This window comes from Dipodomys spectabilis, unplaced genomic scaffold (assembly GCF_019054845.1).
Source record: "Dipodomys spectabilis isolate Male_0828 unplaced genomic scaffold, ASM1905484v1 ptg000360l, whole genome shotgun sequence".
Classification (NCBI taxonomy): Eukaryota; Metazoa; Chordata; class Mammalia; order Rodentia; family Heteromyidae; genus Dipodomys; species Dipodomys spectabilis.
The window spans coordinates 1,758,526-1,785,000 of record NW_024871037.1 but is presented as its reverse complement, the minus strand read 5'-3'; the positions used below and the strand labels follow the sequence as shown (position 1 = coordinate 1,785,000).

General features: G+C 44.3%; 2 protein-coding genes across 3 annotated transcripts in view; both read left to right on the top strand.

The window, feature by feature from the left end:
* Positions 1-13,366, top strand: part of Prkar2a (protein kinase cAMP-dependent type II regulatory subunit alpha) — a 45,421-nt gene extending 32,055 nt beyond the window's left edge. The window contains exons 6-11 of the mRNA XM_042665863.1: positions 1,531-1,684; positions 3,776-3,877; positions 3,987-4,061; positions 6,804-6,869; positions 8,540-8,681; positions 9,269-13,366. Coding sequence (XP_042521797.1) covers positions 1,531-1,684; positions 3,776-3,877; positions 3,987-4,061; positions 6,804-6,869; positions 8,540-8,681; positions 9,269-9,402 — 673 coding nt within the window. The 3' untranslated portion in view covers positions 9,403-13,366. The remainder of the gene's footprint in view (positions 1-1,530; positions 1,685-3,775; positions 3,878-3,986; positions 4,062-6,803; positions 6,870-8,539; positions 8,682-9,268) is intronic.
* A 6,150-nt stretch (positions 13,367-19,516) lies between these two features.
* The window catches only part of Ip6k2 (inositol hexakisphosphate kinase 2), a 29,926-nt gene continuing 22,967 nt past the window's right edge, over positions 19,517-26,475 (top strand). The window contains exon 1 of one of the 2 annotated variants that reach the window (XM_042665860.1): positions 19,517-19,594. The gene's annotated coding sequence lies outside the window, so the exon portion shown is untranslated. The remainder of the gene's footprint in view (positions 19,595-26,475) is intronic. The other variant, XM_042665862.1, reaches the window with a different exon arrangement.

Genomic DNA, 26,475 nt, shown 5'->3' with positions numbered 1-26,475 from the left:
TTTTGACTTTTTTTTTTTGGCTTGTTCTGGGGCTTAAACTCAGGGCCTAGGCACTGTCCCTGAGCCTCTCCATACTCAAGGCTAGCACTCTACTGCTCCAGCCACAGTGCCACTACTGGCTTTTTCTGTTTATATGGTACTGAAGAATCAAACCCAAGGCTTTATGCTAGGCAAGCACTGTAGTGCTAAGCCACATTTCCAGCCCATCCTTTTGACTTTTTCTCAATCCTAAATGGAGCAGTCTTAATCAGAGCAATGTTATTTCACTCAATATTATCTATTACTATTATTATATATACATGTTTTTTCTTTTCTTTTTTGTTGGTTGTGGGGCTTGAACTCTGGGCCTGGGTTCTGTCCCTGAGCTCTTCAGCTCAAGGTGAGCACTCTACCACTTGTCACAGTACCACTTCCAGTTTTCTGGTGGTTAATTGGAAGTAGTCTCACAGACATTCCTGCCTGGGCTGGCTTTGAACCACAATCCTCAGATCTTGGACTCCTGTATAGGATTATGGGTGTGAGCCACCGGCACCTGGCTCTTTTTTTTTTTTTTGGCCAGTCCTGGGGGTTGAACTCAAGGCCTGGGCACTGTCCTTGAGTTTCCTTTGTTCAAGCAAGCACTCTACTACTTGAGTCACAGTGCCACATCTGGCTTTTTCTGTTGATGTAGTACTGAAGAATTGAATCCAGAGCTTCTTGCATGCTAGGCAAGCACTCTACCTCTGAGCCATATTCCCAGTCCTCATTTTTTGTTTTTTTAATTGCTTTTCTTTTGAAGTAATTTCAAAGTTAACAGAAAACTTGCACAAATAGTACTGAAATAAACCAATGTTCTGAGGTGGCAGTGGTGGCTTACATGTGAAATCCTAAGGAGGCTGAGATCTGAGGATTGTAGTTTGAAGACAGCCCAGGCAGGAAAGTCCATTAGACTATAATCTCCAATAAACTTCCAAAAAGTTGGAAGTAAGGCTCTGGTTCAAGTGATAGAATGCTAGCCTTGAGCTAGCTCAAGGACAGCACCCAAGCCCTGAGTTCAAACACACACACACACACACACACACACACACACACACACACACACACACACACACACACACACACACACACACACACACACACACACACACACACACACACACACACACACACACACACACACACACACACACACACACACACACACACACCCTTACTATATCCATAAGAAGTGAGGTTAGCAAGGTCCTACAATACAAGATCAAGATGCAAAAATCAATCCCCTGTGATTTTTTTTTTTCCCATTCCTGGAACTTGAACTCAGGGCCTGGACACTGTCCCTGAGTTTCTTTTGCTCCAGGCTAGCACTGTACCACTTGAGCCACAGTGCCATTTCTGGCCTTTTCTGTTTATGTGGTACTCAGGGCTTCAAGCATGCTAGGCAAGCACTCTACCACTAAGCCACCTTCCCAGCCTCCCTGTGATGTTTTATATGTACAAGCCAGTTCTTAAATGATCAAATGTAATTAAATTGTTTCTTTTTCTTCCTTGTAGGGGAACCTATGACATTTTAGTCACAAAAGATAACCAGACACGATCTGTTGGTCAGTATGACAACCGTGGCAGTTTTGGCGAACTGGCTCTGATGTACAATACCCCAAGGGCGGCTACCATTGTTGCCACCTCAGAAGGCTCCCTTTGGGGATTGGTGAGTGAGAGAAATGGTTCCTCTTGCATACACACTTTTAATTCTCCTTACTTCTGGGCCTCTGACCTTGGGCAGTTGTTTCACATTATCTGTTCTACATAGTTACCTGCACAGTATCATGAAAAGTTCCATGCAACGATATCTTCCCATTCATTCCAAATGATTTATCAACAAATCATTTACTAGAAGTTACAAAGAAGTGACTATATCTTCTGACCTTGTAGGAATATACAGCTTTTACTGTATGTTCTATTTTGATCAGACAAGGGTAGAAAGAGGAGAATAACACTCCATACCAGAAGCAGTGTGGAAATCTATATGGCTAGCCACAACTGTAATCCCAGCACCTGGAAAGGTGCAGAAATAGAATTATGAATTCAGGGCTAAGCTGGGCTACATAGTGAGATTTGTCTCAAGAAAAGAAGCAGTAGCCTAGAAAAACAAATGTTTTAGAAAGATCTACTAATAGCACTTTCCTTTTTTTTGGTGGTGGGGGGAGGAGTCATGGGGCTTGAACTCTAGGCCTGGGTGCTATCTCTGAGCTCTTCAGCTCAAGGCAAGCACTCTGTCACTTGAGCCACAATGTCTCTTCCAGTTTTCTGGTGTTCATTGGAGATTGAGAGTCTCACAGTCTTTCCTGCCTGGGCTGGCTTTGAACCGTGATTCTCAGATCTCAGCCTCCTGAGTAGCTGGAATTATAGGCATGAGCCCCCAGCACCTGGCAGCATTTTCCATTTTTAAATATCCCAGTACTAACTTGTCTCTAAATTTACCATCTACCTGTTCACTGTTCATGTCAATATTCAATAGATTTAGATGGAGTACTTTAAGAAGGCTGATGGGCATAGCCTACAAAATCTGTAAATATCTTAGGCAAAACATTACTTTGATCCCCGTATCCTATTATGCACGACCCACATTGTTTCTGCCAGCATCAAGATTTGTATCTCCAAGTTTTGTTTTGTTTTGTTTTTGCTGGTTCTAGGTTTGAACTCAAAGCCTGGGCCCTGCCCCTCAGCTCTTTGACTCAAGGCTAGGACTCTACCACTGGAGCCACAGCACTGCTTCTGACTTCTGTGATTAATTGAGATAAGAGTCTCACAGATGCCGGGCGCTGGTGGCTCAAGCCTGTAATCCTAGCTACTCAGGAGGCTGAGATCTGAGGATTGAGGTTCCAAGCCAGCCTAGGCAGGAAAGGCCGTGAAATTCTTATCTCCAATAAACTACCAGAAAACCGGAAGTGGTGCTGTGGTTCAGTGGTAGGACGCTAGCCTTGAGATGAAGAGCTGAGAGACAGCGCTCATGCCCAGAGTTCAAGCCTCATAACTGACCCAAAGGAAAAAAAAAAAGTCTCACAGACTTTCCTGCCCAAGCTGGCTTCGAACTGCGATTCTTAGATTTCAGCCTCCTGAGGAGCTAGGATTACAGGTGTGAGCCACCAGCACCTAGCTATATCCAAAATTTATAACTCTTCTTAAAATCATCCTCTTGTACAAATTCCACATTTTACTTTAATGTTAAAATCTACAGTAGTTTGCTTCTGTTTTATCTTAAAGGTAGCATTAAATGTGTACTATAAAATTAACAACATATTTCCTCAATGAAGACACATGTAAAAGACATGAAAGAGCATTTTACTGTGACATACTAATATTGGAAATAGTGTTCCTGAAAGATAAGGGAAGGAGAGATACAGTGGCTTTAAAATAGATTATATGGGCTGGGAATGTGGCTTAGTGGTAGAGTGCTTGCCTAGCATGCATGAAGCCTTGGGTTTGACTCCTCAGTACCACATAAGCAGAAAAAGCCGGAAGTGGTGCTGTGGCTCAAGTGGTACAGTGCCAGCCTTGGACAAAAGAAGCTCAGGGACAGTGCCCAGGCCCTGAGTTCAATCCCCAGGACTGGCCAAAAAAGAATAGATCACGCAAGTCAGGCACCAGTGGCTCACACCTGTAATCCTAGTTAAGCAGGAGACTGAGACTAGGTTATCCGTATTCAGCCTCCTGGATAGCTAGGATTATAGGGATGATCCATGAGTGCCTGGCTCCGGGCTGTTTTTTTACACAAGCATGTCCATTTTCTCTCTCGTAGGATCGGGTAACTTTCAGAAGAATCATAGTTAAAAACAATGCAAAAAAGAGGAAGATGTTTGAATCATTTATTGAGTCTGTGCCACTCCTTAAATCACTAGAGGTAATTCTAAGTAAAAATCTGTTAAAACTATTCCTTCTGTATTGTATAGATACTATGAAATTCAGCTAAGTTCTTTTCCTTATAATCTGTGACTGTATCTATTGTTTAGGTGTCAGAAAGAATGAAGATTGTGGATGTAATAGGAGAAAAGGTTTATAAGGATGGAGAGCGCATAATTGCTCAGGTAAGTAGGGCCTTGGCATTGTTCCCCTCCTAGAAGTCACCAGGTGAAGAGCTAGTGCATTACTTCTCTTATAAGATGAATGAGAACTAGATCCATTGGCCTGTAATCCCAGCATCTGAGAGGCCAAGGCAAAGAAGTCCTGAGTTTGAGGCCAGCCTGGACTGTGGAGTGAGCCACCACCATGTCTTCCATTGTTGGGAGCTCATTGCAGGGAATAAGTCACAGGGCCTGCGCAGTCCTTTGGTGTACAGCCCATTGGTGTGCATCTCACTGAGATATTCAGACCTCTTGCTTCCACTCGCCTTCCTTGGGCTTTTAATTTCTGTTCTTTTAGGTATTTGAAGATTACCTTGAGTAATCTTCATTCCTTACTGTTAAAACCTGAATAAGAGCCGGGCGCTGGTGGCTCACGCCTGTAATCCTAGCTACTTAGGAGGCTGAGATCTGAGGATCGAGGTTCAAAGCCAGCCCGGGCAGGAGAGACTGTGAGACTCCTATCTCCAATAAACCACCAGAAAACCGGAAGTGGCGCTGTAGCTCAAGTGGTAGAGCGCTCGCCTTGAGCTGAAGAGCTGAGGGACAGCGCCCAGGCCCAGAGTTCAAGCCCCACGACTGACAAAAAAAAAAAAAAAAAACCTGAATAAGATTGGAAATTGGTGCCCTCTACCTTCTCTGTGTTTGATATGAAGACATCCTGTTGTCTAGCAACACAAACCAGAGTTCTTAGATTTCTGTAATCAACTAGCCTAATGTTTCCTCTGCGCCTGTTTCTCATGTTATTTTTTGATTCTGAAAGAAACACCAGCCTAATCTATTGTAATTAATTCTTTGTAACCATAGAAGCGGCTCATAACTGTAATTCTACTCAAGAAGCAAAGGTGCCGGCTGCCAGTGGCTCACACTTGTAATCCTAGCTACTTAGGAGACTGAGATCTGAGGATCACAGTTTAAAGCCAGCCCAGGCAGGAAAAGTCCATGAGACTCTTATTTCCAATAAACAACTAGAAACCAGAAATGGCACTGTGGCTCAAGTGGTAGAGCTCTTGCCTTGAGCTGAAGAACTCAGGGACAGGCCCTGAGTTCAAGGTGCAGGACTGGCTCCCCCCAAAAAACAAAAATTCCCATTAGTGCTGGGTACCAGTAGCAGACACCTATAATCCTAGCTACTCAGAAAGCTGAGATCTCAAGATCACAGTTTGCAGCCAGCCCAGACTCTTATCTCTACTAAACTACCCAAAAAGCCAGAAATTAAATTGTGGTCCAAGTGGTAGAACATTAGCCTTGAGCAAAAGCAGCTCAAGGACAGTACCCAGGCCCTGATTTCAAGCCCCAGGACTGGGGGGAAAAATCCAATCGGAACTAATAAAAATGGTGTCTAAATGACATCTCAAAATGTTCTGTTAATTCTTTTAAATTTGCCTCAGCTTCCCTGTGTAATCCTGGCACTTAGAAAGCTGAAGCAAGGTGATTAAAAATTCAAAGCCAACCTAGGCACATACCAAGATCCTGCCTGTCTCAAAAATAAATAAATAAATAATAAGCTGGGTGCTGGTAGCTAACACCTGTAGTCCTAGCTGAGATCTGGGGATCATAATTTGAAGCCAGCTTGCTCATGAGACTTATTTCCAGTTAGCTACTATAAAGGCAGAAGTGGAACTGTGGTTCAAATAGTAGATTGTCAGATCTTTAGCAGAAAATATCGCTGGGTGCTGGTGGCTCACACCTGTAATCCTAGCTACTCTGGAGGCTGAGATCTGAGGATCAAGGTTCAAAGCCAGCCCAGGCAGGAAAGTCTGTGAAACTCTTATCTCCAGTAAACCACCAGAAAAGCAGAAGTGGCGCTGTAGCTCAAGTGGTAGAGCACTAGCTTTGAGCTGAAGAGCTAAGGGACAGCACTCAAGCCCAGAGTTCAAGCCCCACGGCCGACCAAAAAAAAAAAAAAAAAAAAAAGTGAGCATGTGAGGCACAAGTTCAAGCCCAGAACCATCACCAAAAAAAAAGAAAAAAGATTATCTCTGAATCCCAATCTCCCAGAGTAGACACAGTCACACTTTTATTGTTAGTTGTGGATCTTTAACTCAGGGCCTGGGTGCTGTCTCTGAGCTCTTTTTGATCAGAGCTAGTGCTCTACTAATTTGAGCCACAACATCACTTCCAGTTTTCTGGTAGTTCATTGGAGCTAAGAATCTCACAAACTTTCCTGCTTGGGTAGGCTTTGAACCACAATCTTTAGATCTCAGCCTCCCTCCTGAGTAGCTAGGATGACAGGCGTGAGCCACCAGCTCCCAGCTCACCTTACATTATTGAATAGCAGTCTTGGTTACTAGTCTTTGATTATCACAGGTTTAAATAGGAAACCAACCTGAGAGTCAGAACAGCAATGCTCTGTACAGTTGGTAGCCTGGGCATATTCCAAGGAGAAGGTGAATACTTAAGATGTGTCAGTCATAGTTGGGTTCATGCTCTTAGTGATCAGAATTTTCAAGTTTTATTCTGAATTTGTATTTTTCTTTTTTTTTTGGTCATGGGGCTTGAACTCTGAGCGCAGTCCCTGAGCTCTTCAGCTCAAGGCTAGTTCTACCACTTGAGCCACAGCACCACACTTATTCTGAATTTGTTAGCCATTGATTCACTTGAAAGGTTTAGAAATAAATACAGATGAAGCCCAGGCAGTGAAAAAGTTTATTTTTCTGGTTCTCTTCAGTGCTATGTATTGCTCTGACTTGACCTCTTTTCCTGCAGGGTGACAAGGCTGATAGTTTTTTCATCATAGAATCTGGCGAAGTGAGCATTTTGATAAGAAGCAAGGTGAGTTTTTGTGTGGTGATGTGAAGGTGGAGATTATTTACTTTAAATAATCTGAACTGTGTTTTGTTCTATCAAAACGTCATTAATATGTGACTGCCAGAGGCCCACCCATGTTTAAACCCATTCATTAATACAGATGTAGAATATTTAAAGTCCGGTACCAGTGGTTCATGCCTGTTATCCTAGCTGCTCAAGGGGCTGAGATCTGAAGACGGATGTTTAAAGCCAGTCTGGGCAGGAAATTCCATGACTCTTTATCTCCAGTCAACCAAAAAAATCCAGAAGTGGAGATGTGGCTCAAGTGGTAGAACAGTAGCCTTTAGCACAAAAGCTCAAGGACAGTGGCCAATCCCTGAGTTCAAGCCCTACAACTGGCACAAGAAGAGAAATTTTGTCATCCATTAGGAACGGTCAAGTGGTAGAATGTTTGCTTAGCACATGTAAGGCCCTGAGTTCAATCCCTAGTACCATGAAAAAAAATGTGTAAGACAGGTACAGTCTCAAAATGAGTCAAGGGCTGGGCGCCGGTGGCTCACGCCTGTAATCCTAGCTACTCAGGAGGCTGAGATCTGAGGATCACGGTTCAAAGCCAGCCCAGGCAGGAAAGTCCATGAGACTCTTATCTCCAATAAAACCACTAGAAAATCGGAAGTGGCGCTGTGGCTCAAGTGGTAGAGTGCTCGCCTTGAGCTTAATTGCTGAGGGACAGCGGAATGTGGCTTAGTGGTAGGGTGCTTGCCTAGCATGCCTGAAACCCTGGGTTCCATTCTTCAGTACCATACACACAGAAAAAGCTGGAAGTGGCACTGTGGCTCAAGTAGAGTGCTCGCCTTGAGCTGAAGAGCTGAGGGACAGCGCCCAGGCCTAGAGTTCAAGCCCCATGACAGACCAAAAAAAAAAAAAAAAAAGAGTCAAGGTTGTGGTTTTTAATATATGAGAAGATTGTCATTATTTAGAATTAGTAGAAGACTATGGTTTTTCTATTGCACCTCAGTAGTCTGCATCTCTAGAAGTATGTATAATTCCCAGAAAATGTTCTGGGAATGAGAATGTGGCTTAGTGATAGAGTGCTTGCCTAGCATGCCTGAAACCCTGGGTTCCATTCTTCAGTACCATACACACAGAAAAAAAGCTGGAAGTGGCACTGTGGCTCAACTGGTAGAGTGCTAACCTTGGGCAAAAAGAAACTCAGGCCCTGAGTTCAAGCTCCATAAAATAGCAAATAATAAATAAATAAATAAATAAATAAGAGCCAGGCATTGGTGGCTCATGCCTATAATCCCAGCTATTAGGAGGCCAAGATCTGAGGATCGCAGTTCAAAGCCAGCCTTGGCAGGAAACTCAGTGAGACTCTTATCTCCAATAAACTACCCAGAAAACCAGAAGTGGCACTGTGGCTCAAGTGGTAGAGTGCTCACCATTAGCTGAAGAGCTGAGGGATATCCCCCAGGCCCAGAGTTCAAGCCCCATGACCAACAAAAGAAAAAGAAAAAAAAAATGGTCTGTACCTTAGCTCTTGATGGGTATTCATTACCTAAAAGATTTTAAGACCTGGAAGGAGCCCCAGGTAAAATCCATGGGGTTTCCATGGTAGAGTTTCTGAAAAATTTGAGTGCATGTAACTGGCCATGTCCAACTTTAATCCAGGTCATCTTCTCTTTCTGCTGTAGACGAAAACAAGCAAGGATGCTGGCAGCCAGGAGGTTGAGATTGCCCGCTGCCATAAGGGGCAGTACTTTGGAGAGCTTGCACTGGTCACCAACAAACCCAGAGCGGCTTCAGCATACGCAGTTGGAGATGTCAAATGCTTAGGTAAGAAAATTCTCTCTTTTCCTAATGTGCAGTGTTGTTTTCCTGTCAGTAGCTTTAACTTACTCTGTCAGTTCTCACTTGTATCTAGGCCTGGGCAGTTTGACCAATCAGAAATGAATGTCTTTTTTTTTTTTTTAATTGTCAAGGTGATGTACAGAGGGGTTACAGGGCTGGGAAGGTGGCTTAGTGGTAGAGAGCTTGCCTAGCATGCATGAAATCCTGGGTTCAATTCCTCAGTACCACATACACAGAAAAAGCTGGAAGTGGCACTGTGGCTCAAGTGATAGAGTGCTAGCCTTGAGCAAAAGAAGCTCAGAGACACAGTGCCCAGGCCTTGAGTTCAAGCCCCAGGACTGGCAAAAAAAAAAAAAAAGACATGCAAACAGGTGGCTTCTAGACTCACTGACCCTCAGATAACACAGACCTGCTGTGTTTATATAGCAACATCTCTCTTCCCACCCACCGTTACCCACTATCCCAAAGTGTATAATCTACCACATGAGGATATATACAACAAAGTCTCTATGAGGAAAATGACTCCAACTATTCATTGTATCTCTCCTTCATCTCTCCTTTTCACGATGCAGTTATGGATGTTCAAGCATTCGAGAGGCTTCTGGGGCCCTGCATGGACATCATGAAGAGGAACATCTCAAACTACGAGGAGCAGCTGGTGAAGATGTTTGGCTCCAACATGGATCTGGTTGACCCCGGAGAGTAGCTGTGCCACATTCCCAGAGCCTTCTCAGTGTGACACCAACATCTTCTGGTCAGCCACAGAACACACACAGAAAAACAGACACGACAGAACTGTTCCTGCTGTTACCATGGCCGCTGCCATTGCTGTGGTTACGGGCATTTAGACAACTTGAAAGTCAGCACTAAAGGATGGACAAGAGGTTCCACCTACACCTCCACTTTGCTTCTGAAAAGCCCACTAGACCACTTGTAATGATTACTCCAACCCAGTTTTCACATCTTTGGTTCAGAATGGCATGTCTCTCCAACAAATTTTAAGTGCCTGATAAAAAGTCCAAAGTGTAAAACATCCTCCTTTTCCTCTCTCGCTGCTACTATTGCTTTTTTGGAAGTTACTCAACAGTTCTGCGGAAACCTGTTAAATAACTTTAGACACCTTCTTCTTCTCTTAAGGGAGGAACTGTTGTAGCTTTCAACCTCCTCATCTGTCTTTTGAGAAAGTCCCACAGTTGGTTCACCGTTGCTGCTTTTGGTTTTGTAATGGAAAAGGGCAGCACATGTCCTGGAGATCCATGGTCCAGCGTTTGTTGTACTGTCTCCTGACAGCTGCACACCTAACAGCTGTCTGTCTCCAAGCCCTCAGTGATACTTAGCGAAAGACCCTGTTAGAGGGCCCTAGCAAGTCAGTACTCCAGAACAGATTAAAAAGTCACTAGGACCCATGTTAGAGCAGTAAATTTGGAATCAGTGCATTGAGCCAGGAAAGGTTTTCTGGGTTTTGTATTTTCTTTCTGTTGTGTTTTAAACAGATTTTTATTTTGTTTAATCTCCGTGTAGTTTGCATGAACAGATGTCTGAGGAGCCAAGGGTACCAGTTAGCTCAACTGGCTAGAGAGCCAAGAAGCCAGGGTCTGGAGGTGTCAATGCTTTCTCTGACCTAAATACTTGGCTGAACAACTTCTGCCACTTCTCAGTTCCTATTGCTGCCTCTGGTTAAGGGCAGTACACTTAACAACAGGTTTTGCTACACAGAGAGCCCTTTCCTTCTACTTCTGAGTTCATTGTTGCATAGCTTGGCTATGGATCATCCATTTTTTCAACTCTTTAAGAAAGTTATTTTTAAAAAGAAACTATTGGTCTAGGGCATTCCCCTTGGACATATTAGTACATGTGGAGTTTATCAGCTGACTCAGGCATTCATTGTGAAAATTGATTTGTTTCAAGAAATTGGCTTCATTAGAGGTGTCTTACGATACATGTATTTACGATACATGTATCTCAGTGGTAGAGTGCTTTCCTAGCATGTGCAAGGCCCTGGGTTTGATCTCCAGCACTGAAAAACAAAAAGAAAACTCATTTACAGAATTACTGTGAAGTCCCTTCTAGTCAAAATGTTGGGATAGGTGGCGTTCTATCTGTTAATCCTCAAGGAACATAATTTAGATAGTATTTTAACTTTTTAAGCCTTTTAATTTATATTAAGTAGAATTCATTTTAATAGCTACAGTTTAGGATGAAAATTTTTTCCCTCAGAATGACAGGTTCAGAGGCTACAAGGGATCCTATAAATAATGTGAAATTTGCACAAATTCAAATATTGTAAGCCAAATTTATATTAGCTCAATAGACCCTCTCCACTATGATTCTTTTCTTGATAACATGTTCATTTCTCGGTAAATCCTTAAGCAATTATGTGCTGGAGCTTGAATCATTCCTGATATTGATAATAATGGAGCCCATTATAATACCATCATTATCCATGTAAGACTGTCTGCTTTTGCCATGGACACAGTTGCCAAGAGATTTCAGAGTGGGTAGCCCCCCCCCCAACTTGGTAATTCCTCCTCCTTTCATGTGTTCCATGAAGTAAAAGCAAGACTCTTTCAGACTGCCTCCCTTGCAACTTTTAGAATCTTGAAAGGCTATAACTAATACTCAAAACCAGGCAGCTGAGCACTGGGAAAACCCAGGCAGTAATCCCACCTTTTCCTAAGGGTCTTCTTTTCTATCGTGTTGCTTTATTCGTCAATAAATTCAGAAAGTAGACCTTGCACTTTGACAAGAAGCATTCCTGTTTTTTGTAATGAGGAAAAAGGTACATTAGGCTTCAGGAGTAACACAAAAATCCAGCCCCAAACCTAGTAAGGACTATATAAAAAAAACATTGAGATAAACCCCATCTCTACCCTCGATGCCAGCATTGGTTAGGGCTGGCTCTGAATCTTGTGCCAGAGTTACTCCTGCAGACTACAAAGGATGGGCCTTCTCATCCTGCTCCTCCCACATCCCAGTTTTCAGTCTAGTCTTCCCATTCAGAGTCCTCCCTGACACTCCAGGTTTGCTAATGGTTGCTGTTTTACAGAGTAGAATTCATAAGTGACAACAGGTCATCAGTCTGGAATCCTCACTTGGAAGCAGGAGACCTGTGGTGGGTTGAGCCAAGAATACATCAAGCTTGAGGACAGAGGGGAGGAGACATTCAAGAGAATAATGTGAGTAAAAAAAGACATAGCCATACCACCATGCCAGGACCTGACAGTGTTCCAGTTCTCTTTCTAGCTTGGAGAGTCAAAGATGGCAAACCCAAGTTTGAAGATGGCTGGGGTGTCTACATTGTGCCAGGCAAAGCCCTACATTTGATGATTTAGCCTCTTAAGAAGGAGCATATGTTGGGAAGAGATTCCTTGTTAACTGTTTCATGTTCTCTTCTAAAGGTTAGAACTTTACCTCTTCTTTTCTGACTTTATAGTCTTTTTTTTTTTTTTTTTTTTTTTTGATGAGAAGAATATTCCAAAGGGCCTTGAGGTCCAACCTGCAGTATTGTTCTTCCTTTTGGTCCCAAGATATCCCACCCACTCTAGTGATTAAATTCTCTGAAGAAAGGGTTTATGTATTTGTATCCTCTTAGTTCACAGTCTTCATGTATAATTATATGTCACTGCTATAGATGGCCAGAAATCAGCGTAGAGCTTTTTTTTTTTTTTTTTTTTTGAGCAATTTCATGAGCGAATTCAGCAAAGTGGCAAGAAAAGTTTCTCCAGCTAGAGAATCTGATTGCCCAGACTCACAATAAGAGTAGTCAAAGATGCTATTGATACCCAGTGACACTCATACACAGCAGCGTTTTGTGGTGTGTCACAGTGTACGAGCAATCTTTTGTCATTGAGGGAAAAAAAGTGCAGATACTTTGCACAGAGAGAAAGGAGAAGGATCTATGAATGTCATCTTTCGTCTTTTCTGTTTCAGTTGGTTGATGTTAGAATTTTGTTTTAACATGCACTTGTAAACCATTCTTGCCAAGATCTGACCTTTTTTTTTTTTTTTTTTCACCACTACCATTACCTCTTGTTCCTCCTGTCTTGATTGCTGACGATCCTCAGTGACTCTAATGTCTATTTTATGGGAAACAGCCTTCCCATGGGTTTCCTTTTACACACTGTAGGGCTATCTTTATACTTTAAAACAATTTAAAAAAAAAAAAGGATGAAAACTGTCAGTAACCTCATGAGGTATTTGCAGAAAATCATTTAGCCCACCTTGAGTAAAGGATAGATTCCTCTTTTTTTGTTGTTGTTGTTGTTGTTGTTTTTAAGCTCATTGTAATTAAAGAAACCTAATTCAGCATTATTGTGCTACCTCAAAGGTTAAAAAAAATATATTTTAAGATCATCTTTTGGTCCTAAGTTCCACACACAGCGTTTGAAATGTCTTTCAATTGGAATTATTTTATAAATTGTTGGGGGTAAATCTTATTTTAACCTATTTTACACTTGTATTTTAATCTTAGAAGAAAAGTGGTTAGAAAGCAAACAAGACTTGCTCTGTGGTATTGAAAATATAGTTTAAAGTCATTAAGAGTTAAATCGTTGTTTGCCATAAAGAAGCTTGGGGTTTTGGTTTTTGGTTGTTTTTGTTTATGTTTTTTAAAGGAAACTCTAGGGCTTGGCTTCACTCTTGGTTAATAAAGGCTGACAAATCCTGTGTGACTTCTTGGTCTTAGTGTCTTCTGTCGTGTCATATTTTGTCTTCTCTTTTAGATTCCAAGGCCTGTTAGTCCTCATCTAACAGTACACTGTGGAATTAGTCTATAAGCCCTTGAAAAAGTAGAGAAAGCCGGAAGTGGCACTGTGGCTCAAGTGGTAGAGCGCTAGCCTTGAGCTGAGGAGCTCAAAAAAAAAAAATGTTCTTGTTGGGCGGGGCACTGGTGGCTCACACCTGTAATCCTGGGTCCGGTCATGGGGCTTGAACTCTGGGCCTGGGCACTGTCCCTCAGCTCTTCAGCTCAAGGCTAGCGCTCTATCACTTGAACCACAGCACCACTTCCGGCTTTTTTTTCTCTCTCTTGTTTTTTTTCTTTTTGTTTGTTGGTCTTGGGGCTTGATCTCTGGGCCTGGGCATTGTCCCTCAGCTCTCCAGTTCAAGGCTAGCACTCTACCACTTAAGCCACAGCACCACTTCCAGTTTTCTGTTGGTTAAATGAGATTAGTCTCACAGGCTTTCGTGTCTATGCTGGCTTTGAACCATGATCCTGGTAGCTGGAATTACAGGCATAAACCACCACATCTGCCCTGCTTTTCTCTCTGGGCTATTTTGTTGTTTTGTTATTGTTGTTTTGTTTTGTCTCTTTATTAAATAAGTGTAAAATATACAATGCCTCCCACAATTCTACCAAGCATCATATGCTCGGTTACAGAAGCATTCCCATGAATGGAAATCTGTGAAAGGAAAAGAAAAAAGCTAGATTTGTGATTTGGAGGATGCCTACCACATAAAGATTCCTTAGAAATCTCAGGGCTGGGAACGTGGCTTCGTGGTAGAAGGTTTGCCTAGCATGCATGAAGCCCTGGGTTCGATTCCTCAGTACCTCACACATAGTGCTGTGGCTCAAGTGGTAAAGCACTGGCCTTGGGCAAAAGAAACTCAGGGACAGTGCCCAGGCCCTGACTTCAAGCCCCAGGAAAGGCAAGAGAGAGAGAGAGAGACCGGTGGCTCACGCCTGTAATCCTAGCTACACAGGAGGCTGAGATCTGAGGATCATGGTTCAAAGCCAGCATAGTCACGAAAGCCTGTGAGACTAATCTCCAGTTAACCAACAGAAAACTGGAAGTGGTGCTGTGGCTTAAGTGGTAGAGTGCTGGCCTTGAACTGGAGAGCTGAGGGACAGTGCCCAGGCCCAGAGTTCAAGCCCCAAGACCAACAAACAAAAAGAAAAATAACAAGAGAGAGAGAAATTGTCATCTCCATGCTAGTCATTTGAAATAGCATGAGAAAGGTTGGTCAGAGATGGATGCTTGTTTTGGCCTCATTGCTTTATGTGATGGCAGGTGTCAAAAATCCATTATTTTGCTGGGTGCCAGTGGCTCATGCTTGTAATCCTAGCTATTCAGGAGGCTGAGATCTGAGGATCGAGTTTCAAAGTCAGCAGGGGCAAGAATGTCTGTGAGATTTTTTGTTGTTGTTTGTGAGGCTTGAACTTGGCCTGGTTGCTGTCCCTGAGCTCTTCAGTTCAAGGCGAGTGCTCTATCACTTTGAGCCACAGCGCCACTTACCGGTGGTTAATGGAGATAGGAGTCTCACGGACTTTCCTGCCCAGGCTGGCTTTAAACCATGATCTTTAGTTCTCAGCCTCCTGAGTAGCTATGATGACAGATGTGAGCCACTGGCGCCTGGCATGTGAGACTCTTATCTCCAATTCACCACCAGAAAACCAGAAGTGGCACTGTGACTCAAGTGGTAGATCACTCACCTTGAGCTGAAGAACTCAGGACAGCGCCCTGGCCCAGCATTCAAAGCCATACAACCAACAAAAATAAAAAATGGACGTTTGCCAGTCAGCCCTTAGGGATGGATGTTGACACAAAAAGCACCAGCCAAACACCTTTATCCTGCTTGGCAATAGGCCTGCTCCTTTCTCCCTCTGCAGACCTGCACTGAGCCAAGGTGCAAAAATCACTCTATTCTGTATTGTTAGGGTGCAGCAATAGCCTTTCTATCCAATTCCTCCAAGGCTGTTTATTCTTTTTATCTAGTAAACAGGTAAAGAGAGAACAGGTACTTGTGGTTCACAATTGTAATATTAGGCATGCAGAAGGTTGAGATGTGAAGATTGTAGTTCGAAGCCAGCCAAAGGCAGACAAATTTACGAGGCACTTATTTCCAACTAAAACCAGCAAAAAAGGGCTAGAACTGGAAGTGTGGCTCAAGTGGTAGATAGATGAGTAAAAAAAGCCAAGTGAGAGCAAGAGGCCCTGAGTTCCAGCCCAGTCCTGGAAAACACACACACACACAGGAGAAATGAATGAGTAAAAACCGGCCAGATAATGGTCACTGGCATGGGTGCAAGGAGTACCTCCAGCACAGACTCCCATTCCTATCCTGAGCCCACTGTACCTGGAACAACTGGAGGTCTATAGAATGAGGTCTTTGGGACAAGTGCAGATAGATGCTAAAACAAAACACCTTAGCGGCGCTGCAATTTGCCAATCTGGCCAGCAGGGGTCAGGCCATATCTGGATTACTTTAAGGTTTCTGGCTTTTTTTAAATTTTATTTGTGAACATACTGTACAGAGGGGTTACAATTACATGGGCAGGATAATGCATACATTTCTTACCAAGCATTGCAGCCTCCTCCTTTGTTTACCCTTCACATCCCTTCCCAGCCTCCCCCCTCCCCCCCAATCCTTCCCCCCCCCCCCCCCCCCCCCCCCCCCCCCCCCCCCCCGGTTTCTGGCTTTTTGTCCTAGGAGTGTATAACCAAATCCAGTATGAGGAGCTCAAAGTTGAGTCAGTCAGTGCCCTTGTCTCAAGGGGCAATCCTGCCCAATACAGCTGTATTTTATTCTTTTTTTGTGTGTGTCGGTACTGAGTCTTGAACTCAGGGTTTTGCTGCCCTAGCTTAGCTTTTTTTTTTTTTTTTTGGATGTCCTGGGACTTGAACTCAGGGCCTGGGCACTGTCCCTGAGCTTTCTGACTCAGAGCTTGTATTTTATCTCTTAAGCCACAGATCCACTTTGAGGTATTTTTGCTAGTTAATTGTAAGTCACAGGCTTTCCTGTCAGGCTGACTTCAAACCACAATCCTCAGATCTCAGCCTCCTGAGTAGCTAGGATTGTAGGTGTGAACCACTGGTGCTTGCCTAGGCTGAAGCTTTGGTCCTGAACTCTTTTTCCCACAAGGATGTAGTTGAATGGGAGCTTGTGCTCCTCAAACCCTGAAACTTAGAGAACTACCCTAATCTCAAGGTGGCCCCATTCTGCTAACAATTCCTGCTGGCCAGAGAAGAATAGATTGGAACCCTCATACTGGCCCTTAGATTGCACCTCTGGTTTGTTTTTGTTTTGATTTTGGCTGTGGGGTTTGAACTCAGGGCCTGAGAGCTATGCTATCCTCGAGTGTTTTTGTTTTGTTTTGTCAGTCATGGGGCTTGAACTCTGGACCTGGGCACTGTCCCTGAGCTCTTCAGCTCAAGGCGAGCACTCTACCACTTGATATACAGCACCACTTCTGGTTTTCTGGTGGCTAATTGGAGATAAGAGTCTCACAGACTTAACTGCTCAGGCTGGCTTTGAACCTCGATCTTCAGGACTCAGCCTCCTGAGTAGCTAGGATTCCAGACATGAGCCACCAGCACCTGGCCTGCCCATCATAAACAGAAAAAGCCAGAAGTGGCACTATGGCTCAAGTGGTAGAGCTCTAGCCTTGAGCTGAAGAGCTGAGGGACAGCATCCAGGCCCAGAGTTCAGGTCCCAGGACCAACAACAGCAACAAAAAAAAGTGTCAGATTTCTGGAGAGTGTCCACCTTGTTGCAGTCCCTGGCTTTGCCTAGAGGTCCCTCACTCACCTATGAAGGATCAAGGGCCAACCCCAGAAAGGGGTTGGGGTCCAACTGCTGCCATAATAATCTCTGTCCTGTGTTCGGTCCAATACTGGAATGTCTGGCTCACTACCTCTACTCTCTGACACAGAACTGATCTCCTAACTTAGCCCCAGCAGGGTTAGACTCTTATTCCCTAACCCAGGGAGGGCTTCTAGCTTTGTGTGAGAGAACAAGTTCAAAGAACAGGCTCACAAACAAAAAGTGTCAGCTAAGGACACAGTAAGAGTGTAAGGGGTGGAGCTCACCCAGCCTGGGCAGTCTTCCAATACAATGGGAATTTCTTAGTTGTCCCCTCCAGGCTTTGTACTGTCTGGACGTGTTGGGGACAATGTGTGCGTGTCTAGGACGTGCTGGAAACCACCTCCACTCTGGTCTTTGTAGGATCCTTTTCTTAGTAATTTTCCTGCCTTTGGGTTCTGGGAAAATATCTTAAGGAATGGTTTGTAGCAGCCACAGCCAGTCCCTCCCTTCCTCCATGGCCTGGGTTCAAAGAGGGTGAGGGAGACGTGAGTCCTCCCATGTTTTCCACTGAAAGTTGCATAGGTAACCCTGAGGCAGTGGGGGCTCGGGGAAGACTTTAGACTTAGCAAGAATGGAGTTGATGAGGTTGGGAATATGGCTGAGTGGTAGAGTGCTTGCCTAGCATGAACCCATGAAACCCTGGGTTCAATTCCCCAGCACCAGATAAACAGAAAAGGCTGGAAGTTGGCACTGTGGCTCAAGTGGTAGAGCGATAGCCTTGAGCTGCAGAGCTGAGGGACAGCGCCCAGGCCCAGAGTTCAAGCCCCACAACTCCCAAAGATGAAAGAATCCACACAGCAGGCTCTACTGTCACCCCTCTGTCCACCCTTCCACATGCACTTTTTTTTTTGCCAGACCTAGACTTGAACTCAGGGCCTGGACACTGTCCTTGAGATTCTTTTGCTCAAGGCTACTAGCACTTTACCAGTTGAGCACCATTTTTTCTGTTTATGTGGTACTGAGGAAGGAAACCCAAGGCAAGCACTCTACCATTAAGCCACATTCCCAGCCCACACAAGTACTTTTTACATAACTTTTTGTTGTTGTTGGTCCTGGGGCCTGAACTCTGGGCTTGGGCACTGTCCCTCAGCTCTTCAGATTAAGGCTAGCACTCTACCACTTGAGCCACCTTTGTCCACCATCTATTGTTTTTGTGTACTCTCTACAGCTCTGTGTGTGTCTGTGTGTGTGAGAGAGAGTGTGTGAGTGTGTGTGTTTGTGTGTGTGTATATATATATATATATATATATATATATATATATATATATATATATATATATATACCAGTATTGGTGGCTTGAAGTCAGTGCTTTGTGCTCTTGACTGTTTGGCTCAAACCTGGTGCTCTACTGCTTGAGCTACACCTCCATTTGCAGTTTTTTTTGTCTTTGTTTTTTTTTCTGGTTAATTGAAAGTAAGAATCTCATAGACTTATTCACTTGGTCTAGTTTCCAATTAGGATCCTCAGATCTCACATTCCTGAGTCACTAGGATTATAGGCTTAAGTCACCAGCCCCCTCCTCCCTACCGGTCCTGGAACTTGAACTCAGGGCCTGGGTGCTGTCCCTGAGCTTCTTTTGCTCAAGGCTACCTCTACCACTTGAGTCACAGAGCCACCTCTGGCTTTTTTTGTTTTTTCTTAGTAGTTTATTACAGATTAGAATCTCATGTACTTTTCTGCCCGTGCTGGCTTTGAACCAGGATCCTCAGATCTCAGCTTCCTGAGTAGCTAGGATGACAGGCAGAAAACACCATGTATGTCTCTTAACAACTGTTCACAATTCAGACCTGTCCATCCATGGGCTAATATGCCCAACTTCCCAGTTTGCCTCTGGTTTTCTGGATGTTGGCCCTGCCATTTCCCGCATCCTGGGGAAAGCACCTCATTGCCAGGCCAACCAGGACTATTAAATGATCTACCTGTCTCCCACGCGTCCTGCAGTTGACTCATTCCCACGTAACCCGTCTGTCACTCCATCCAAGCACCTGATTCCCTCGGCCAATCCTCCAGTTAGAGAACAATGCTCCGCCCCTTGCTTGGCCACGCCCATTTCCCCAACCCCTCCTCCCCGTGTTGACCACGCCCACTGCGCCCCCCCCGCCCCTTCCGGAAGTCACCACAGCGAATCCTAGCGCCTTAGCAACAGCGCCTTTCGGGTTACCCAGTCCGCGTGCGCGGCTTCTGGTGTCAGCCAATCGTGAGAGGATCCTGGGAGCGAGGCGCGGGGGGGGCGGGGCTCCGAGCGGCGCAGCCATTTTGGTGGAAGAGAAACAATAGGACGGAAGCGCCGCGGGACCGGGCTGTGGCTGCACAGGTAACGCCCGCTCGGCCGGGCCTCTGACTGGGTCGCCTCCGGAGTCTTGAGGGGACGCTTTTTGTTTTTGTTTTAACGTGTCGTGGTTGTCACTGAGCGCTTCTTCATTTGGTGAGGGGGGGGGGTGTCTCCCGCTGTCATTGTGAGGGAGATGTCTCTCCATCTTCGTGGAACCAGATTCTCCCTGACCCTGTGTGAAGAGATCTGTCTGTCTGTCCATCCATCCATCCATCCATCCATCATCTATCTTTGGATCATAGAGGGGAGAAGATATCCCCCCCCCTTGAGGGGAGGGACAGAATCCCCAGTCATGGGGCGGGGGGGGGGGGCTGAGTGCTGGGGAGGGGTCGGAAGGGCCGTGTTTTCTCTGTTTTTTGGAAGAAATCTCCTGTATCATTTGGGGGGGTCAGGGGGCGAGATGTCTTTCCCAGGTCATTGGCGGCCATGATTTCCCAGGTTATTGGGGATGGGAAGGGCAGGGCCCCCCCCCATCTTTGGGTCAGCACCTCAGGTATGGTTTGTGGTGACGGGAAGGGTGTGTGTGGGGGGAGTGGGGGATCGGGGCTCCATAGATGGTGCAGCCATTTTGGGTTGTTGAATGCCACTGAGGCCCAATCACCTCATATTTGATAGGAGTGTGTGTATGTGTGTGTATGTGTGTAGGGCGAGGTTGCGCATCCGATCTTACTGGTTTTGGAAACGTCTTTTAAAAAAGATGCCTTTCATATACTGATGTGTTCACCTTGAGTAGAGTTTTTGTTTCACATTTGTTTGCAGATTGCTATGTGTGTGTGTGTGTGTATCTTTGGCATCCTTAATGACTTCAGGATTTTAACCCATTTCCATAACCTCTATCAATACAAATGCATTATACTTATAAACTGACACTTTGAATGGTAACTGTTCTATGATAATTTTTGGAAAAAAACAAAACAAAAACAACTCCCAAACCCGAAAAGCTGTACTACCAGAAAAATAGGTGAAAAGCAGATGTAGAATCCAGTCAAATCTAGTACTCTTAAATGGTAGGGTAAATACTTGCTGCTTAGAATCAGTTTTACTAGCAAAAGGTACAAAGAATATGAATAAAAGGATCATTTTGAAGAATAGTTTTTTTGTTTGTTTGTTTTGTTTTTTCTCAGTCCTGGGGCTTGAACTCAGGGCCTGGGCACTGTTCCTGAGCTTCTTTTGCTCATTGCTAGCACTCTACCATTTGAGCCACAGTGCCACTGAAAGGCCTTTTCTGTTTATGTGACACTGAGGAACTAAACCAGGGTGTTATGCATGCTGCAAGCACTGTACCACTGAGCCACATTACCAACCCTGAAGAAGAATTTTAAGATGCACTACTGACACTTTTGAAAAGTAACCAAAATATTGAAAATGAGCAGTTGCACAAATTCACTTTAAAGAAAGACCTCGATTATAGTAATTTTGTTCAATCCTAGTATTTAAAATGTTTGCTGTATTTGCATCTTTAACAGGATAATATCTTACATGGACTGTGATACTTATTTACGTAAGTTGTTTGTGGGGTTGTTATAATTGCATCTTGTAACTTGGTGTTACGTATTAAAAGAAACCCACAGGTGGTGGTGTTTTTAACCACTATCAAAGTCAGAAATGTCAAAATGAATACTTTTATCACATTTAACACAAGTTGTGTAGCAACTTTTTTTTGCAGAAAAGTCAATTGTACTGTTAATGCATTCAGATTGTTTTACCTGCATTGTGCTTTTAGAGTAGAGTTTACAAGTATTGCTAGAAATCAAGTAGCTAAGGACTAGAAACTAGAGGTGATGTAATCGTAGAAACCAGTTTATCAGATGCTGTAGTCTTCCTTTGTGCTTCGAAGCTTCCATGGTGACAGACCAGAACACTGTATACCAATCCTGTATCTCCAAACATTGGAACGTGCCAGAAAGGAGCAATCACTGATTGCTGAACCCTAGCCAGTCTCCCTTGCAGTGGGTTGTGGGAGCTTCCGAGATGTCACTAGTATCTAGGCAACAGTGATGAGCTTGAGTCTCCTCCCTGAGGCCAAGTTGCTGAGATGAAAATTTTCCATTGTTGGGTTCATAAAGAGGATGCTTTGGGGAAGAATTTTAAGCCAAGGTTTGTTTGTTTTATTTGATGAGATGATTGTTTAAAGAACAAGTTGATGCCAAGTGTGGTGGTCCATATCTGTAATCTCAGATCTTAAGAGGCTGAAGTAGGTAGATCATGAGTTCAAAGATAGCCTGGTCCATATTAGAAGTTCCAGGGGCTTGGCTCGAGTGGCTCATGCCTGTAATCCTAGCTACTCTAGGAGACTGAAATCTGAGGATCTCGGTTGGAAGCCAGCTTGGGCAGAAACATTGCTATGTTATCTCGTATTAACCATTCAAAAAACCCAGAAGTGGTGCTGTAGCTCAAAGTGGTATAGCGCTAGCCTTGAGCAAAAGAACTCAGGGACAATGCCCAGGCCCTAAGTTCAAACCCCATCACCCAAGTTCTGGGGTCCTCCGAGACTATGCAGCAAGATAACAAAACAAGTTGAACACCCTTCTTTTTGGTCCTAGGCCTTGAACTGTGGGCCTAGGCATTGTCCCTAAGCTGCTTTTTTGGGCATCTTTTTGTTGTTGTTGATCGTAGAGTTTGAACTCTGGGCTTGCGTGCTCTGGGCTTGGGTGCTGTCCCTCAGCTCTTCAGCTCAAGGTGAGTGTTCTCTACCCCTTGAGCCACTGCACCACTTCTAGTTTTCTGGTGGTTCTTTGGAGATAAGAGTCTCAGGGACTTTCCTGCCTGGGCTGGCTTTGAACTGCAAACCTCAGATCTCAGCCCCAAGTAGCTAGGATTTCAGGGGTGAGCCACCAGCACCCGGCTAAGCACCTTTTTGTATCACAAAAAATACTATTTAAGACTTTTTAAAAAAAAGTTTTTGCCTTTCTATGTGCCACCTAATAAAATTAGGCGTTTTTCAGCATATTCTAATGGCAAAGAAATGAAAGTAGAATTTAAGTTTCACCTCTGAGTTTGAAGGAAAAGATGATCTGTCAGATTAAAGCATGGTTGCTTTGGATTTGTCACTCACCACCAGCTTCATCAGTTAACCAATTCCTGCCAAATATTGTAACTAATTCCTGCCCAATATTGTTTCAACTTTAAGAAAAGTTTTTATGTGTTTGTTTATTTTAAGCCTTTTCAATCGCACCTCCAATGACTGAGCTATATATGTCTCAGTCCCCAGAAGTGTTATGCTATTCATATTTTACTGTATATCTTTGAAAGAGGAGCTGGCCATAAAATCTATAGTGCCATTATTCTGTCTTTAAGAATAGTAATTCCTACAGGGTGCTAGTGGCTCATGCCTGAATCCTAGTTACTCAGGAGGCTGAGCTGAGCATCTCAGTTCAAAACCAGCATGGGAAGCTGGGCGCCAGTGGCTTATGCCTGTAATCCTGTCTACTCAGGAGGCTGAGATCTGAGGATTGCGGTTCAAAGCCAGCCCGGGCAGGAGACTCCGTGAGACTCTTACCTCCAATAAAAACCACTAGAAAACCAGAAATGGCACTGTGGCTCAAGCGGTAGAGCGCTCGCCTTGAGCTGAAGAGCACGGGGACAGTGCCCAGGTCCAGAGTTCAAGCCCCATAACCAACCAAAAAAAACCCAGCATGGGCAGGAAAGTCCAGGGGACTGGTCTCTCCAGTTAACCACCAGAAAGCTGGATGTGGGGCCGTGGCTCATGTGGTAAAACACCAGCTTTGAGGAAATAAAGGTAAGGACTGTCCAGGCCCTGAATTCAAGTCCCATAGTAAAAATTATGGACAAAGCCAGATGTTGGTGGCTTATACATATAATCCTAGCTGCTTAAGAGACTGAGGTCTGAGGATTGTGGTTTGAAGCCAGTCTGGGCAGGAAAGTCTGTGACAGACTCTTTTATCTCTAATTAACTCTAAAAAAAAAAAAAAAAGAGCCAAGAGCTATGGCTCAAAATGGTAGAGCAATAGCCCTGAGCAGAAAATCTCCCAGACAGCTCTTAAACCCCACAAACAACAAAAAAGATAATTCCTTAATTTTTTTTTTTTTGTTGTTGGTCATGGGGCTTGAACTCTGGGCCTGGGCGCTGTCCCTCAGCTCTTCAGCTCAAGTCTAGCTCTACCACTTGAACCACAGCGCTACTTCTGTTTTTTTCTGCTTATGTGGTGCTGAGGAATCGAACCCAGGGCCTCATGCATGGGAGGCAAGCACTCTACCACTGAGCCACCTTCCCATTTTTATTTTTATTTTTTTGGTCATGGGCGCTGTGCCTCAGCATTTCAGCTCAAAGCGAGCGCTCTACCACTTGAGCCATAGCACCACTTTCTGTTTTCTGGTGGTTTATTGGAGATCAGAGTCTCACAGACTTTCCTACCCAGGTTGGCTTTGAATCATGATCCTTAGATCTCAGCTTCCTGAATAGCTAGGATTACAGGTATGAGCCACTGGCACCCAGCTTCCTTAATTTTTTTAAGGCTTCTCCAGTGCTCCTTGTCTGAACAATAACCTTGGCATCATTTCTGATCTGCTCATAGCACTTGCTTGAAATGACTGTTTTATCTTTTCAAATTATGTACTTGCTCTGTTTTTCCTGTACTCTTTTGAAACAGCAATCTGGTAGTATTTTCCATATGCTGGCTTTTGCTCATCATTCCCTGTGCTTTTGAGACCTTTTGGCTGTTAGGTGGTTGGATGTGAGGGAGCTGCTTTTACTTGTCTTTTTGGTAAGTTAAGGAACCATGGAAGCTCATCTACAAATGCACAGTGTTGCATACCCAGGAGGAGTGCAAATATGAGCCCAGCATGAGACATGGCCTCAAAAAAACAAGAGCTAGGGGCTGGGAAGGTGGCTCAGTGGTAGAGCACTTGCCTTGCATGCATGAGGCTCTGGGTTCGATTCCCCAGCACCACATAAGCAAAAAGAAACAAACGCCGGAAGTGGCGCTGTGGTTCAAGTGGTAGAGTGCTAGCCTTGAGCTGAAGAGCTGAGGAACAGCGCCCAGGCCCAGAGTTCAGGCCCCACAACCGGACTCAAAAAACAAAAACAGAAAAAACAAGAGCTAGCCGGGTGCCAGTGGCTCGTGCCTATAATTCTAGCTACTCAGGAGGATGAGATGTCAGGATTGCGGTTCAAAGCCAGTCCAGGTAGGGAAGTCCGTGAGATTCCTTTCTCCAGTTAACCACCAGAAAACCAGAAATGGCTCTGTGGCTCAAGGGGTAGAATGCTGGCCTTGAGCTAAAGAGCTCAGGGGCAGTGCCCAAGCCCAGAGTTCAAGCCTTACGACTGACAAAAAAAAAAAAAAAAAATCTGTGAATCCCTGGAAACGGAAACATGTTTTTTTGTGTTTTTTTTTTTTTTTAATAATTTTAATTGAGATTAAGTGATACATACATTTCACAAATTTCACAGTATTGAAGGATAGTAATAGTTAAAATCACAAACACATTTTAACCTTTTATTGGTGGTGGTTGTAAGGGCAGTGGTGTTTGTTTTTGCTTTGGGTTGTTTATCGTTTGAGGGGGGGGGAGTAAAGGAGGTGTGGTGCAGAAAATGAGGAGGAAGGGTGAACAAATGGCAATGATGCTGTTCAGTATACAGTTTGTGGAAAATGGTGTGTATAATTTGGGCAGGATTGGGAGGGGGAAATGGGGAAAGTAAAAGAAGGGGGTAATACTCAGACAAAGAAACGTACTCATTACCTGACTTACGACATGGTAACCCTTCTGTACAACACCTTAACAATAACAAAATTAATTAAAAAAAATACAACAGCTTTCAACAGAAACTCTTTGAACTTCTGGGGGCCTGAAGGGCCTCCTAGTAAGAAACCCTCCTCCCTCTGTGTTATATGGTTCAAAGGAGGAAGGAGCGTAGTCTTGGCTTCCAGGAGTCTGTAGGGTGTCCTGCTCCTTGTGTCGTGTGTGTGTGTGTGTGTGTGTGTGTGTGTGTGTGTGTGTGTGCGCGCACATGTGTGTGCATGCGTGTGTGCATGTGTGTGCTTGTCCTGGGGCTTGAACTTAGGGCCTGGGTGGTGTCACTGACCTTTTTGCTGAAGGCTAGAGCTCTACCACTTGAGCCACAGCTCCACTTCTAGCTTTTTGGGGGACAAGTTTTAGTGGAGATGAGTGTCTCACAGATTTTCCTTCCTAGGCTAGCTTTGAGCTCCCATCTCAGCCTCCTGAGTAGCTAGAATTACAGGTGTGAGCCACTGGTATCCAGCTTCTTTGTGCCTTTTTATGGATATCTTTTCATGCTGATGTTGGACCTTTTTCTTACAAGTGGCTTGTAATTAGTCCTTCATCCTCTATATGTCATCCCACAGTTTTGTTTTTTTTTTTTCAGATTAAAGTTAGTCTGCCTCCCAATTGTCTGCTTCTCCTTCAGTGTGTGACCAACATTCTCCATATCGACTTTATTTATTTATTTATTTTTTATTTATTTATTTTATTTTTTATTTTTTTGAGTCCGGTTGTGGGGCCTGAACTCTGGGCCTGGGCGCTGTCCCTCAGTTCTTCAGCTCAAGGCTAGCACTATACCACTTGAGCCACAGCGCCACTTCCGGCTTTTTTCTTTTTGCTTATGTGGTGCTGAGGAATTGAACCCAGGGCCTCAGGCATGCAAGGCAAGCACTCTACCACTGAGCCACCTTCCCAGCCCCACAAACGTGTTTTTGATTCACGAAGTTAAGTGATAATTGAGAAGATACTGAATTGAGCTGCAAATATTCACATATAAGAGAATGTTGGGGGCTGAGAAGATGGCTCAGTGGTAGAGCGCTTGCCTTGCATGCATGAGGCCCTGGGTTCAGTTCCTCAGCACCACATAAGCAGAAAAAGCTGGAAGTGGCACTTTTGGCTCAAGT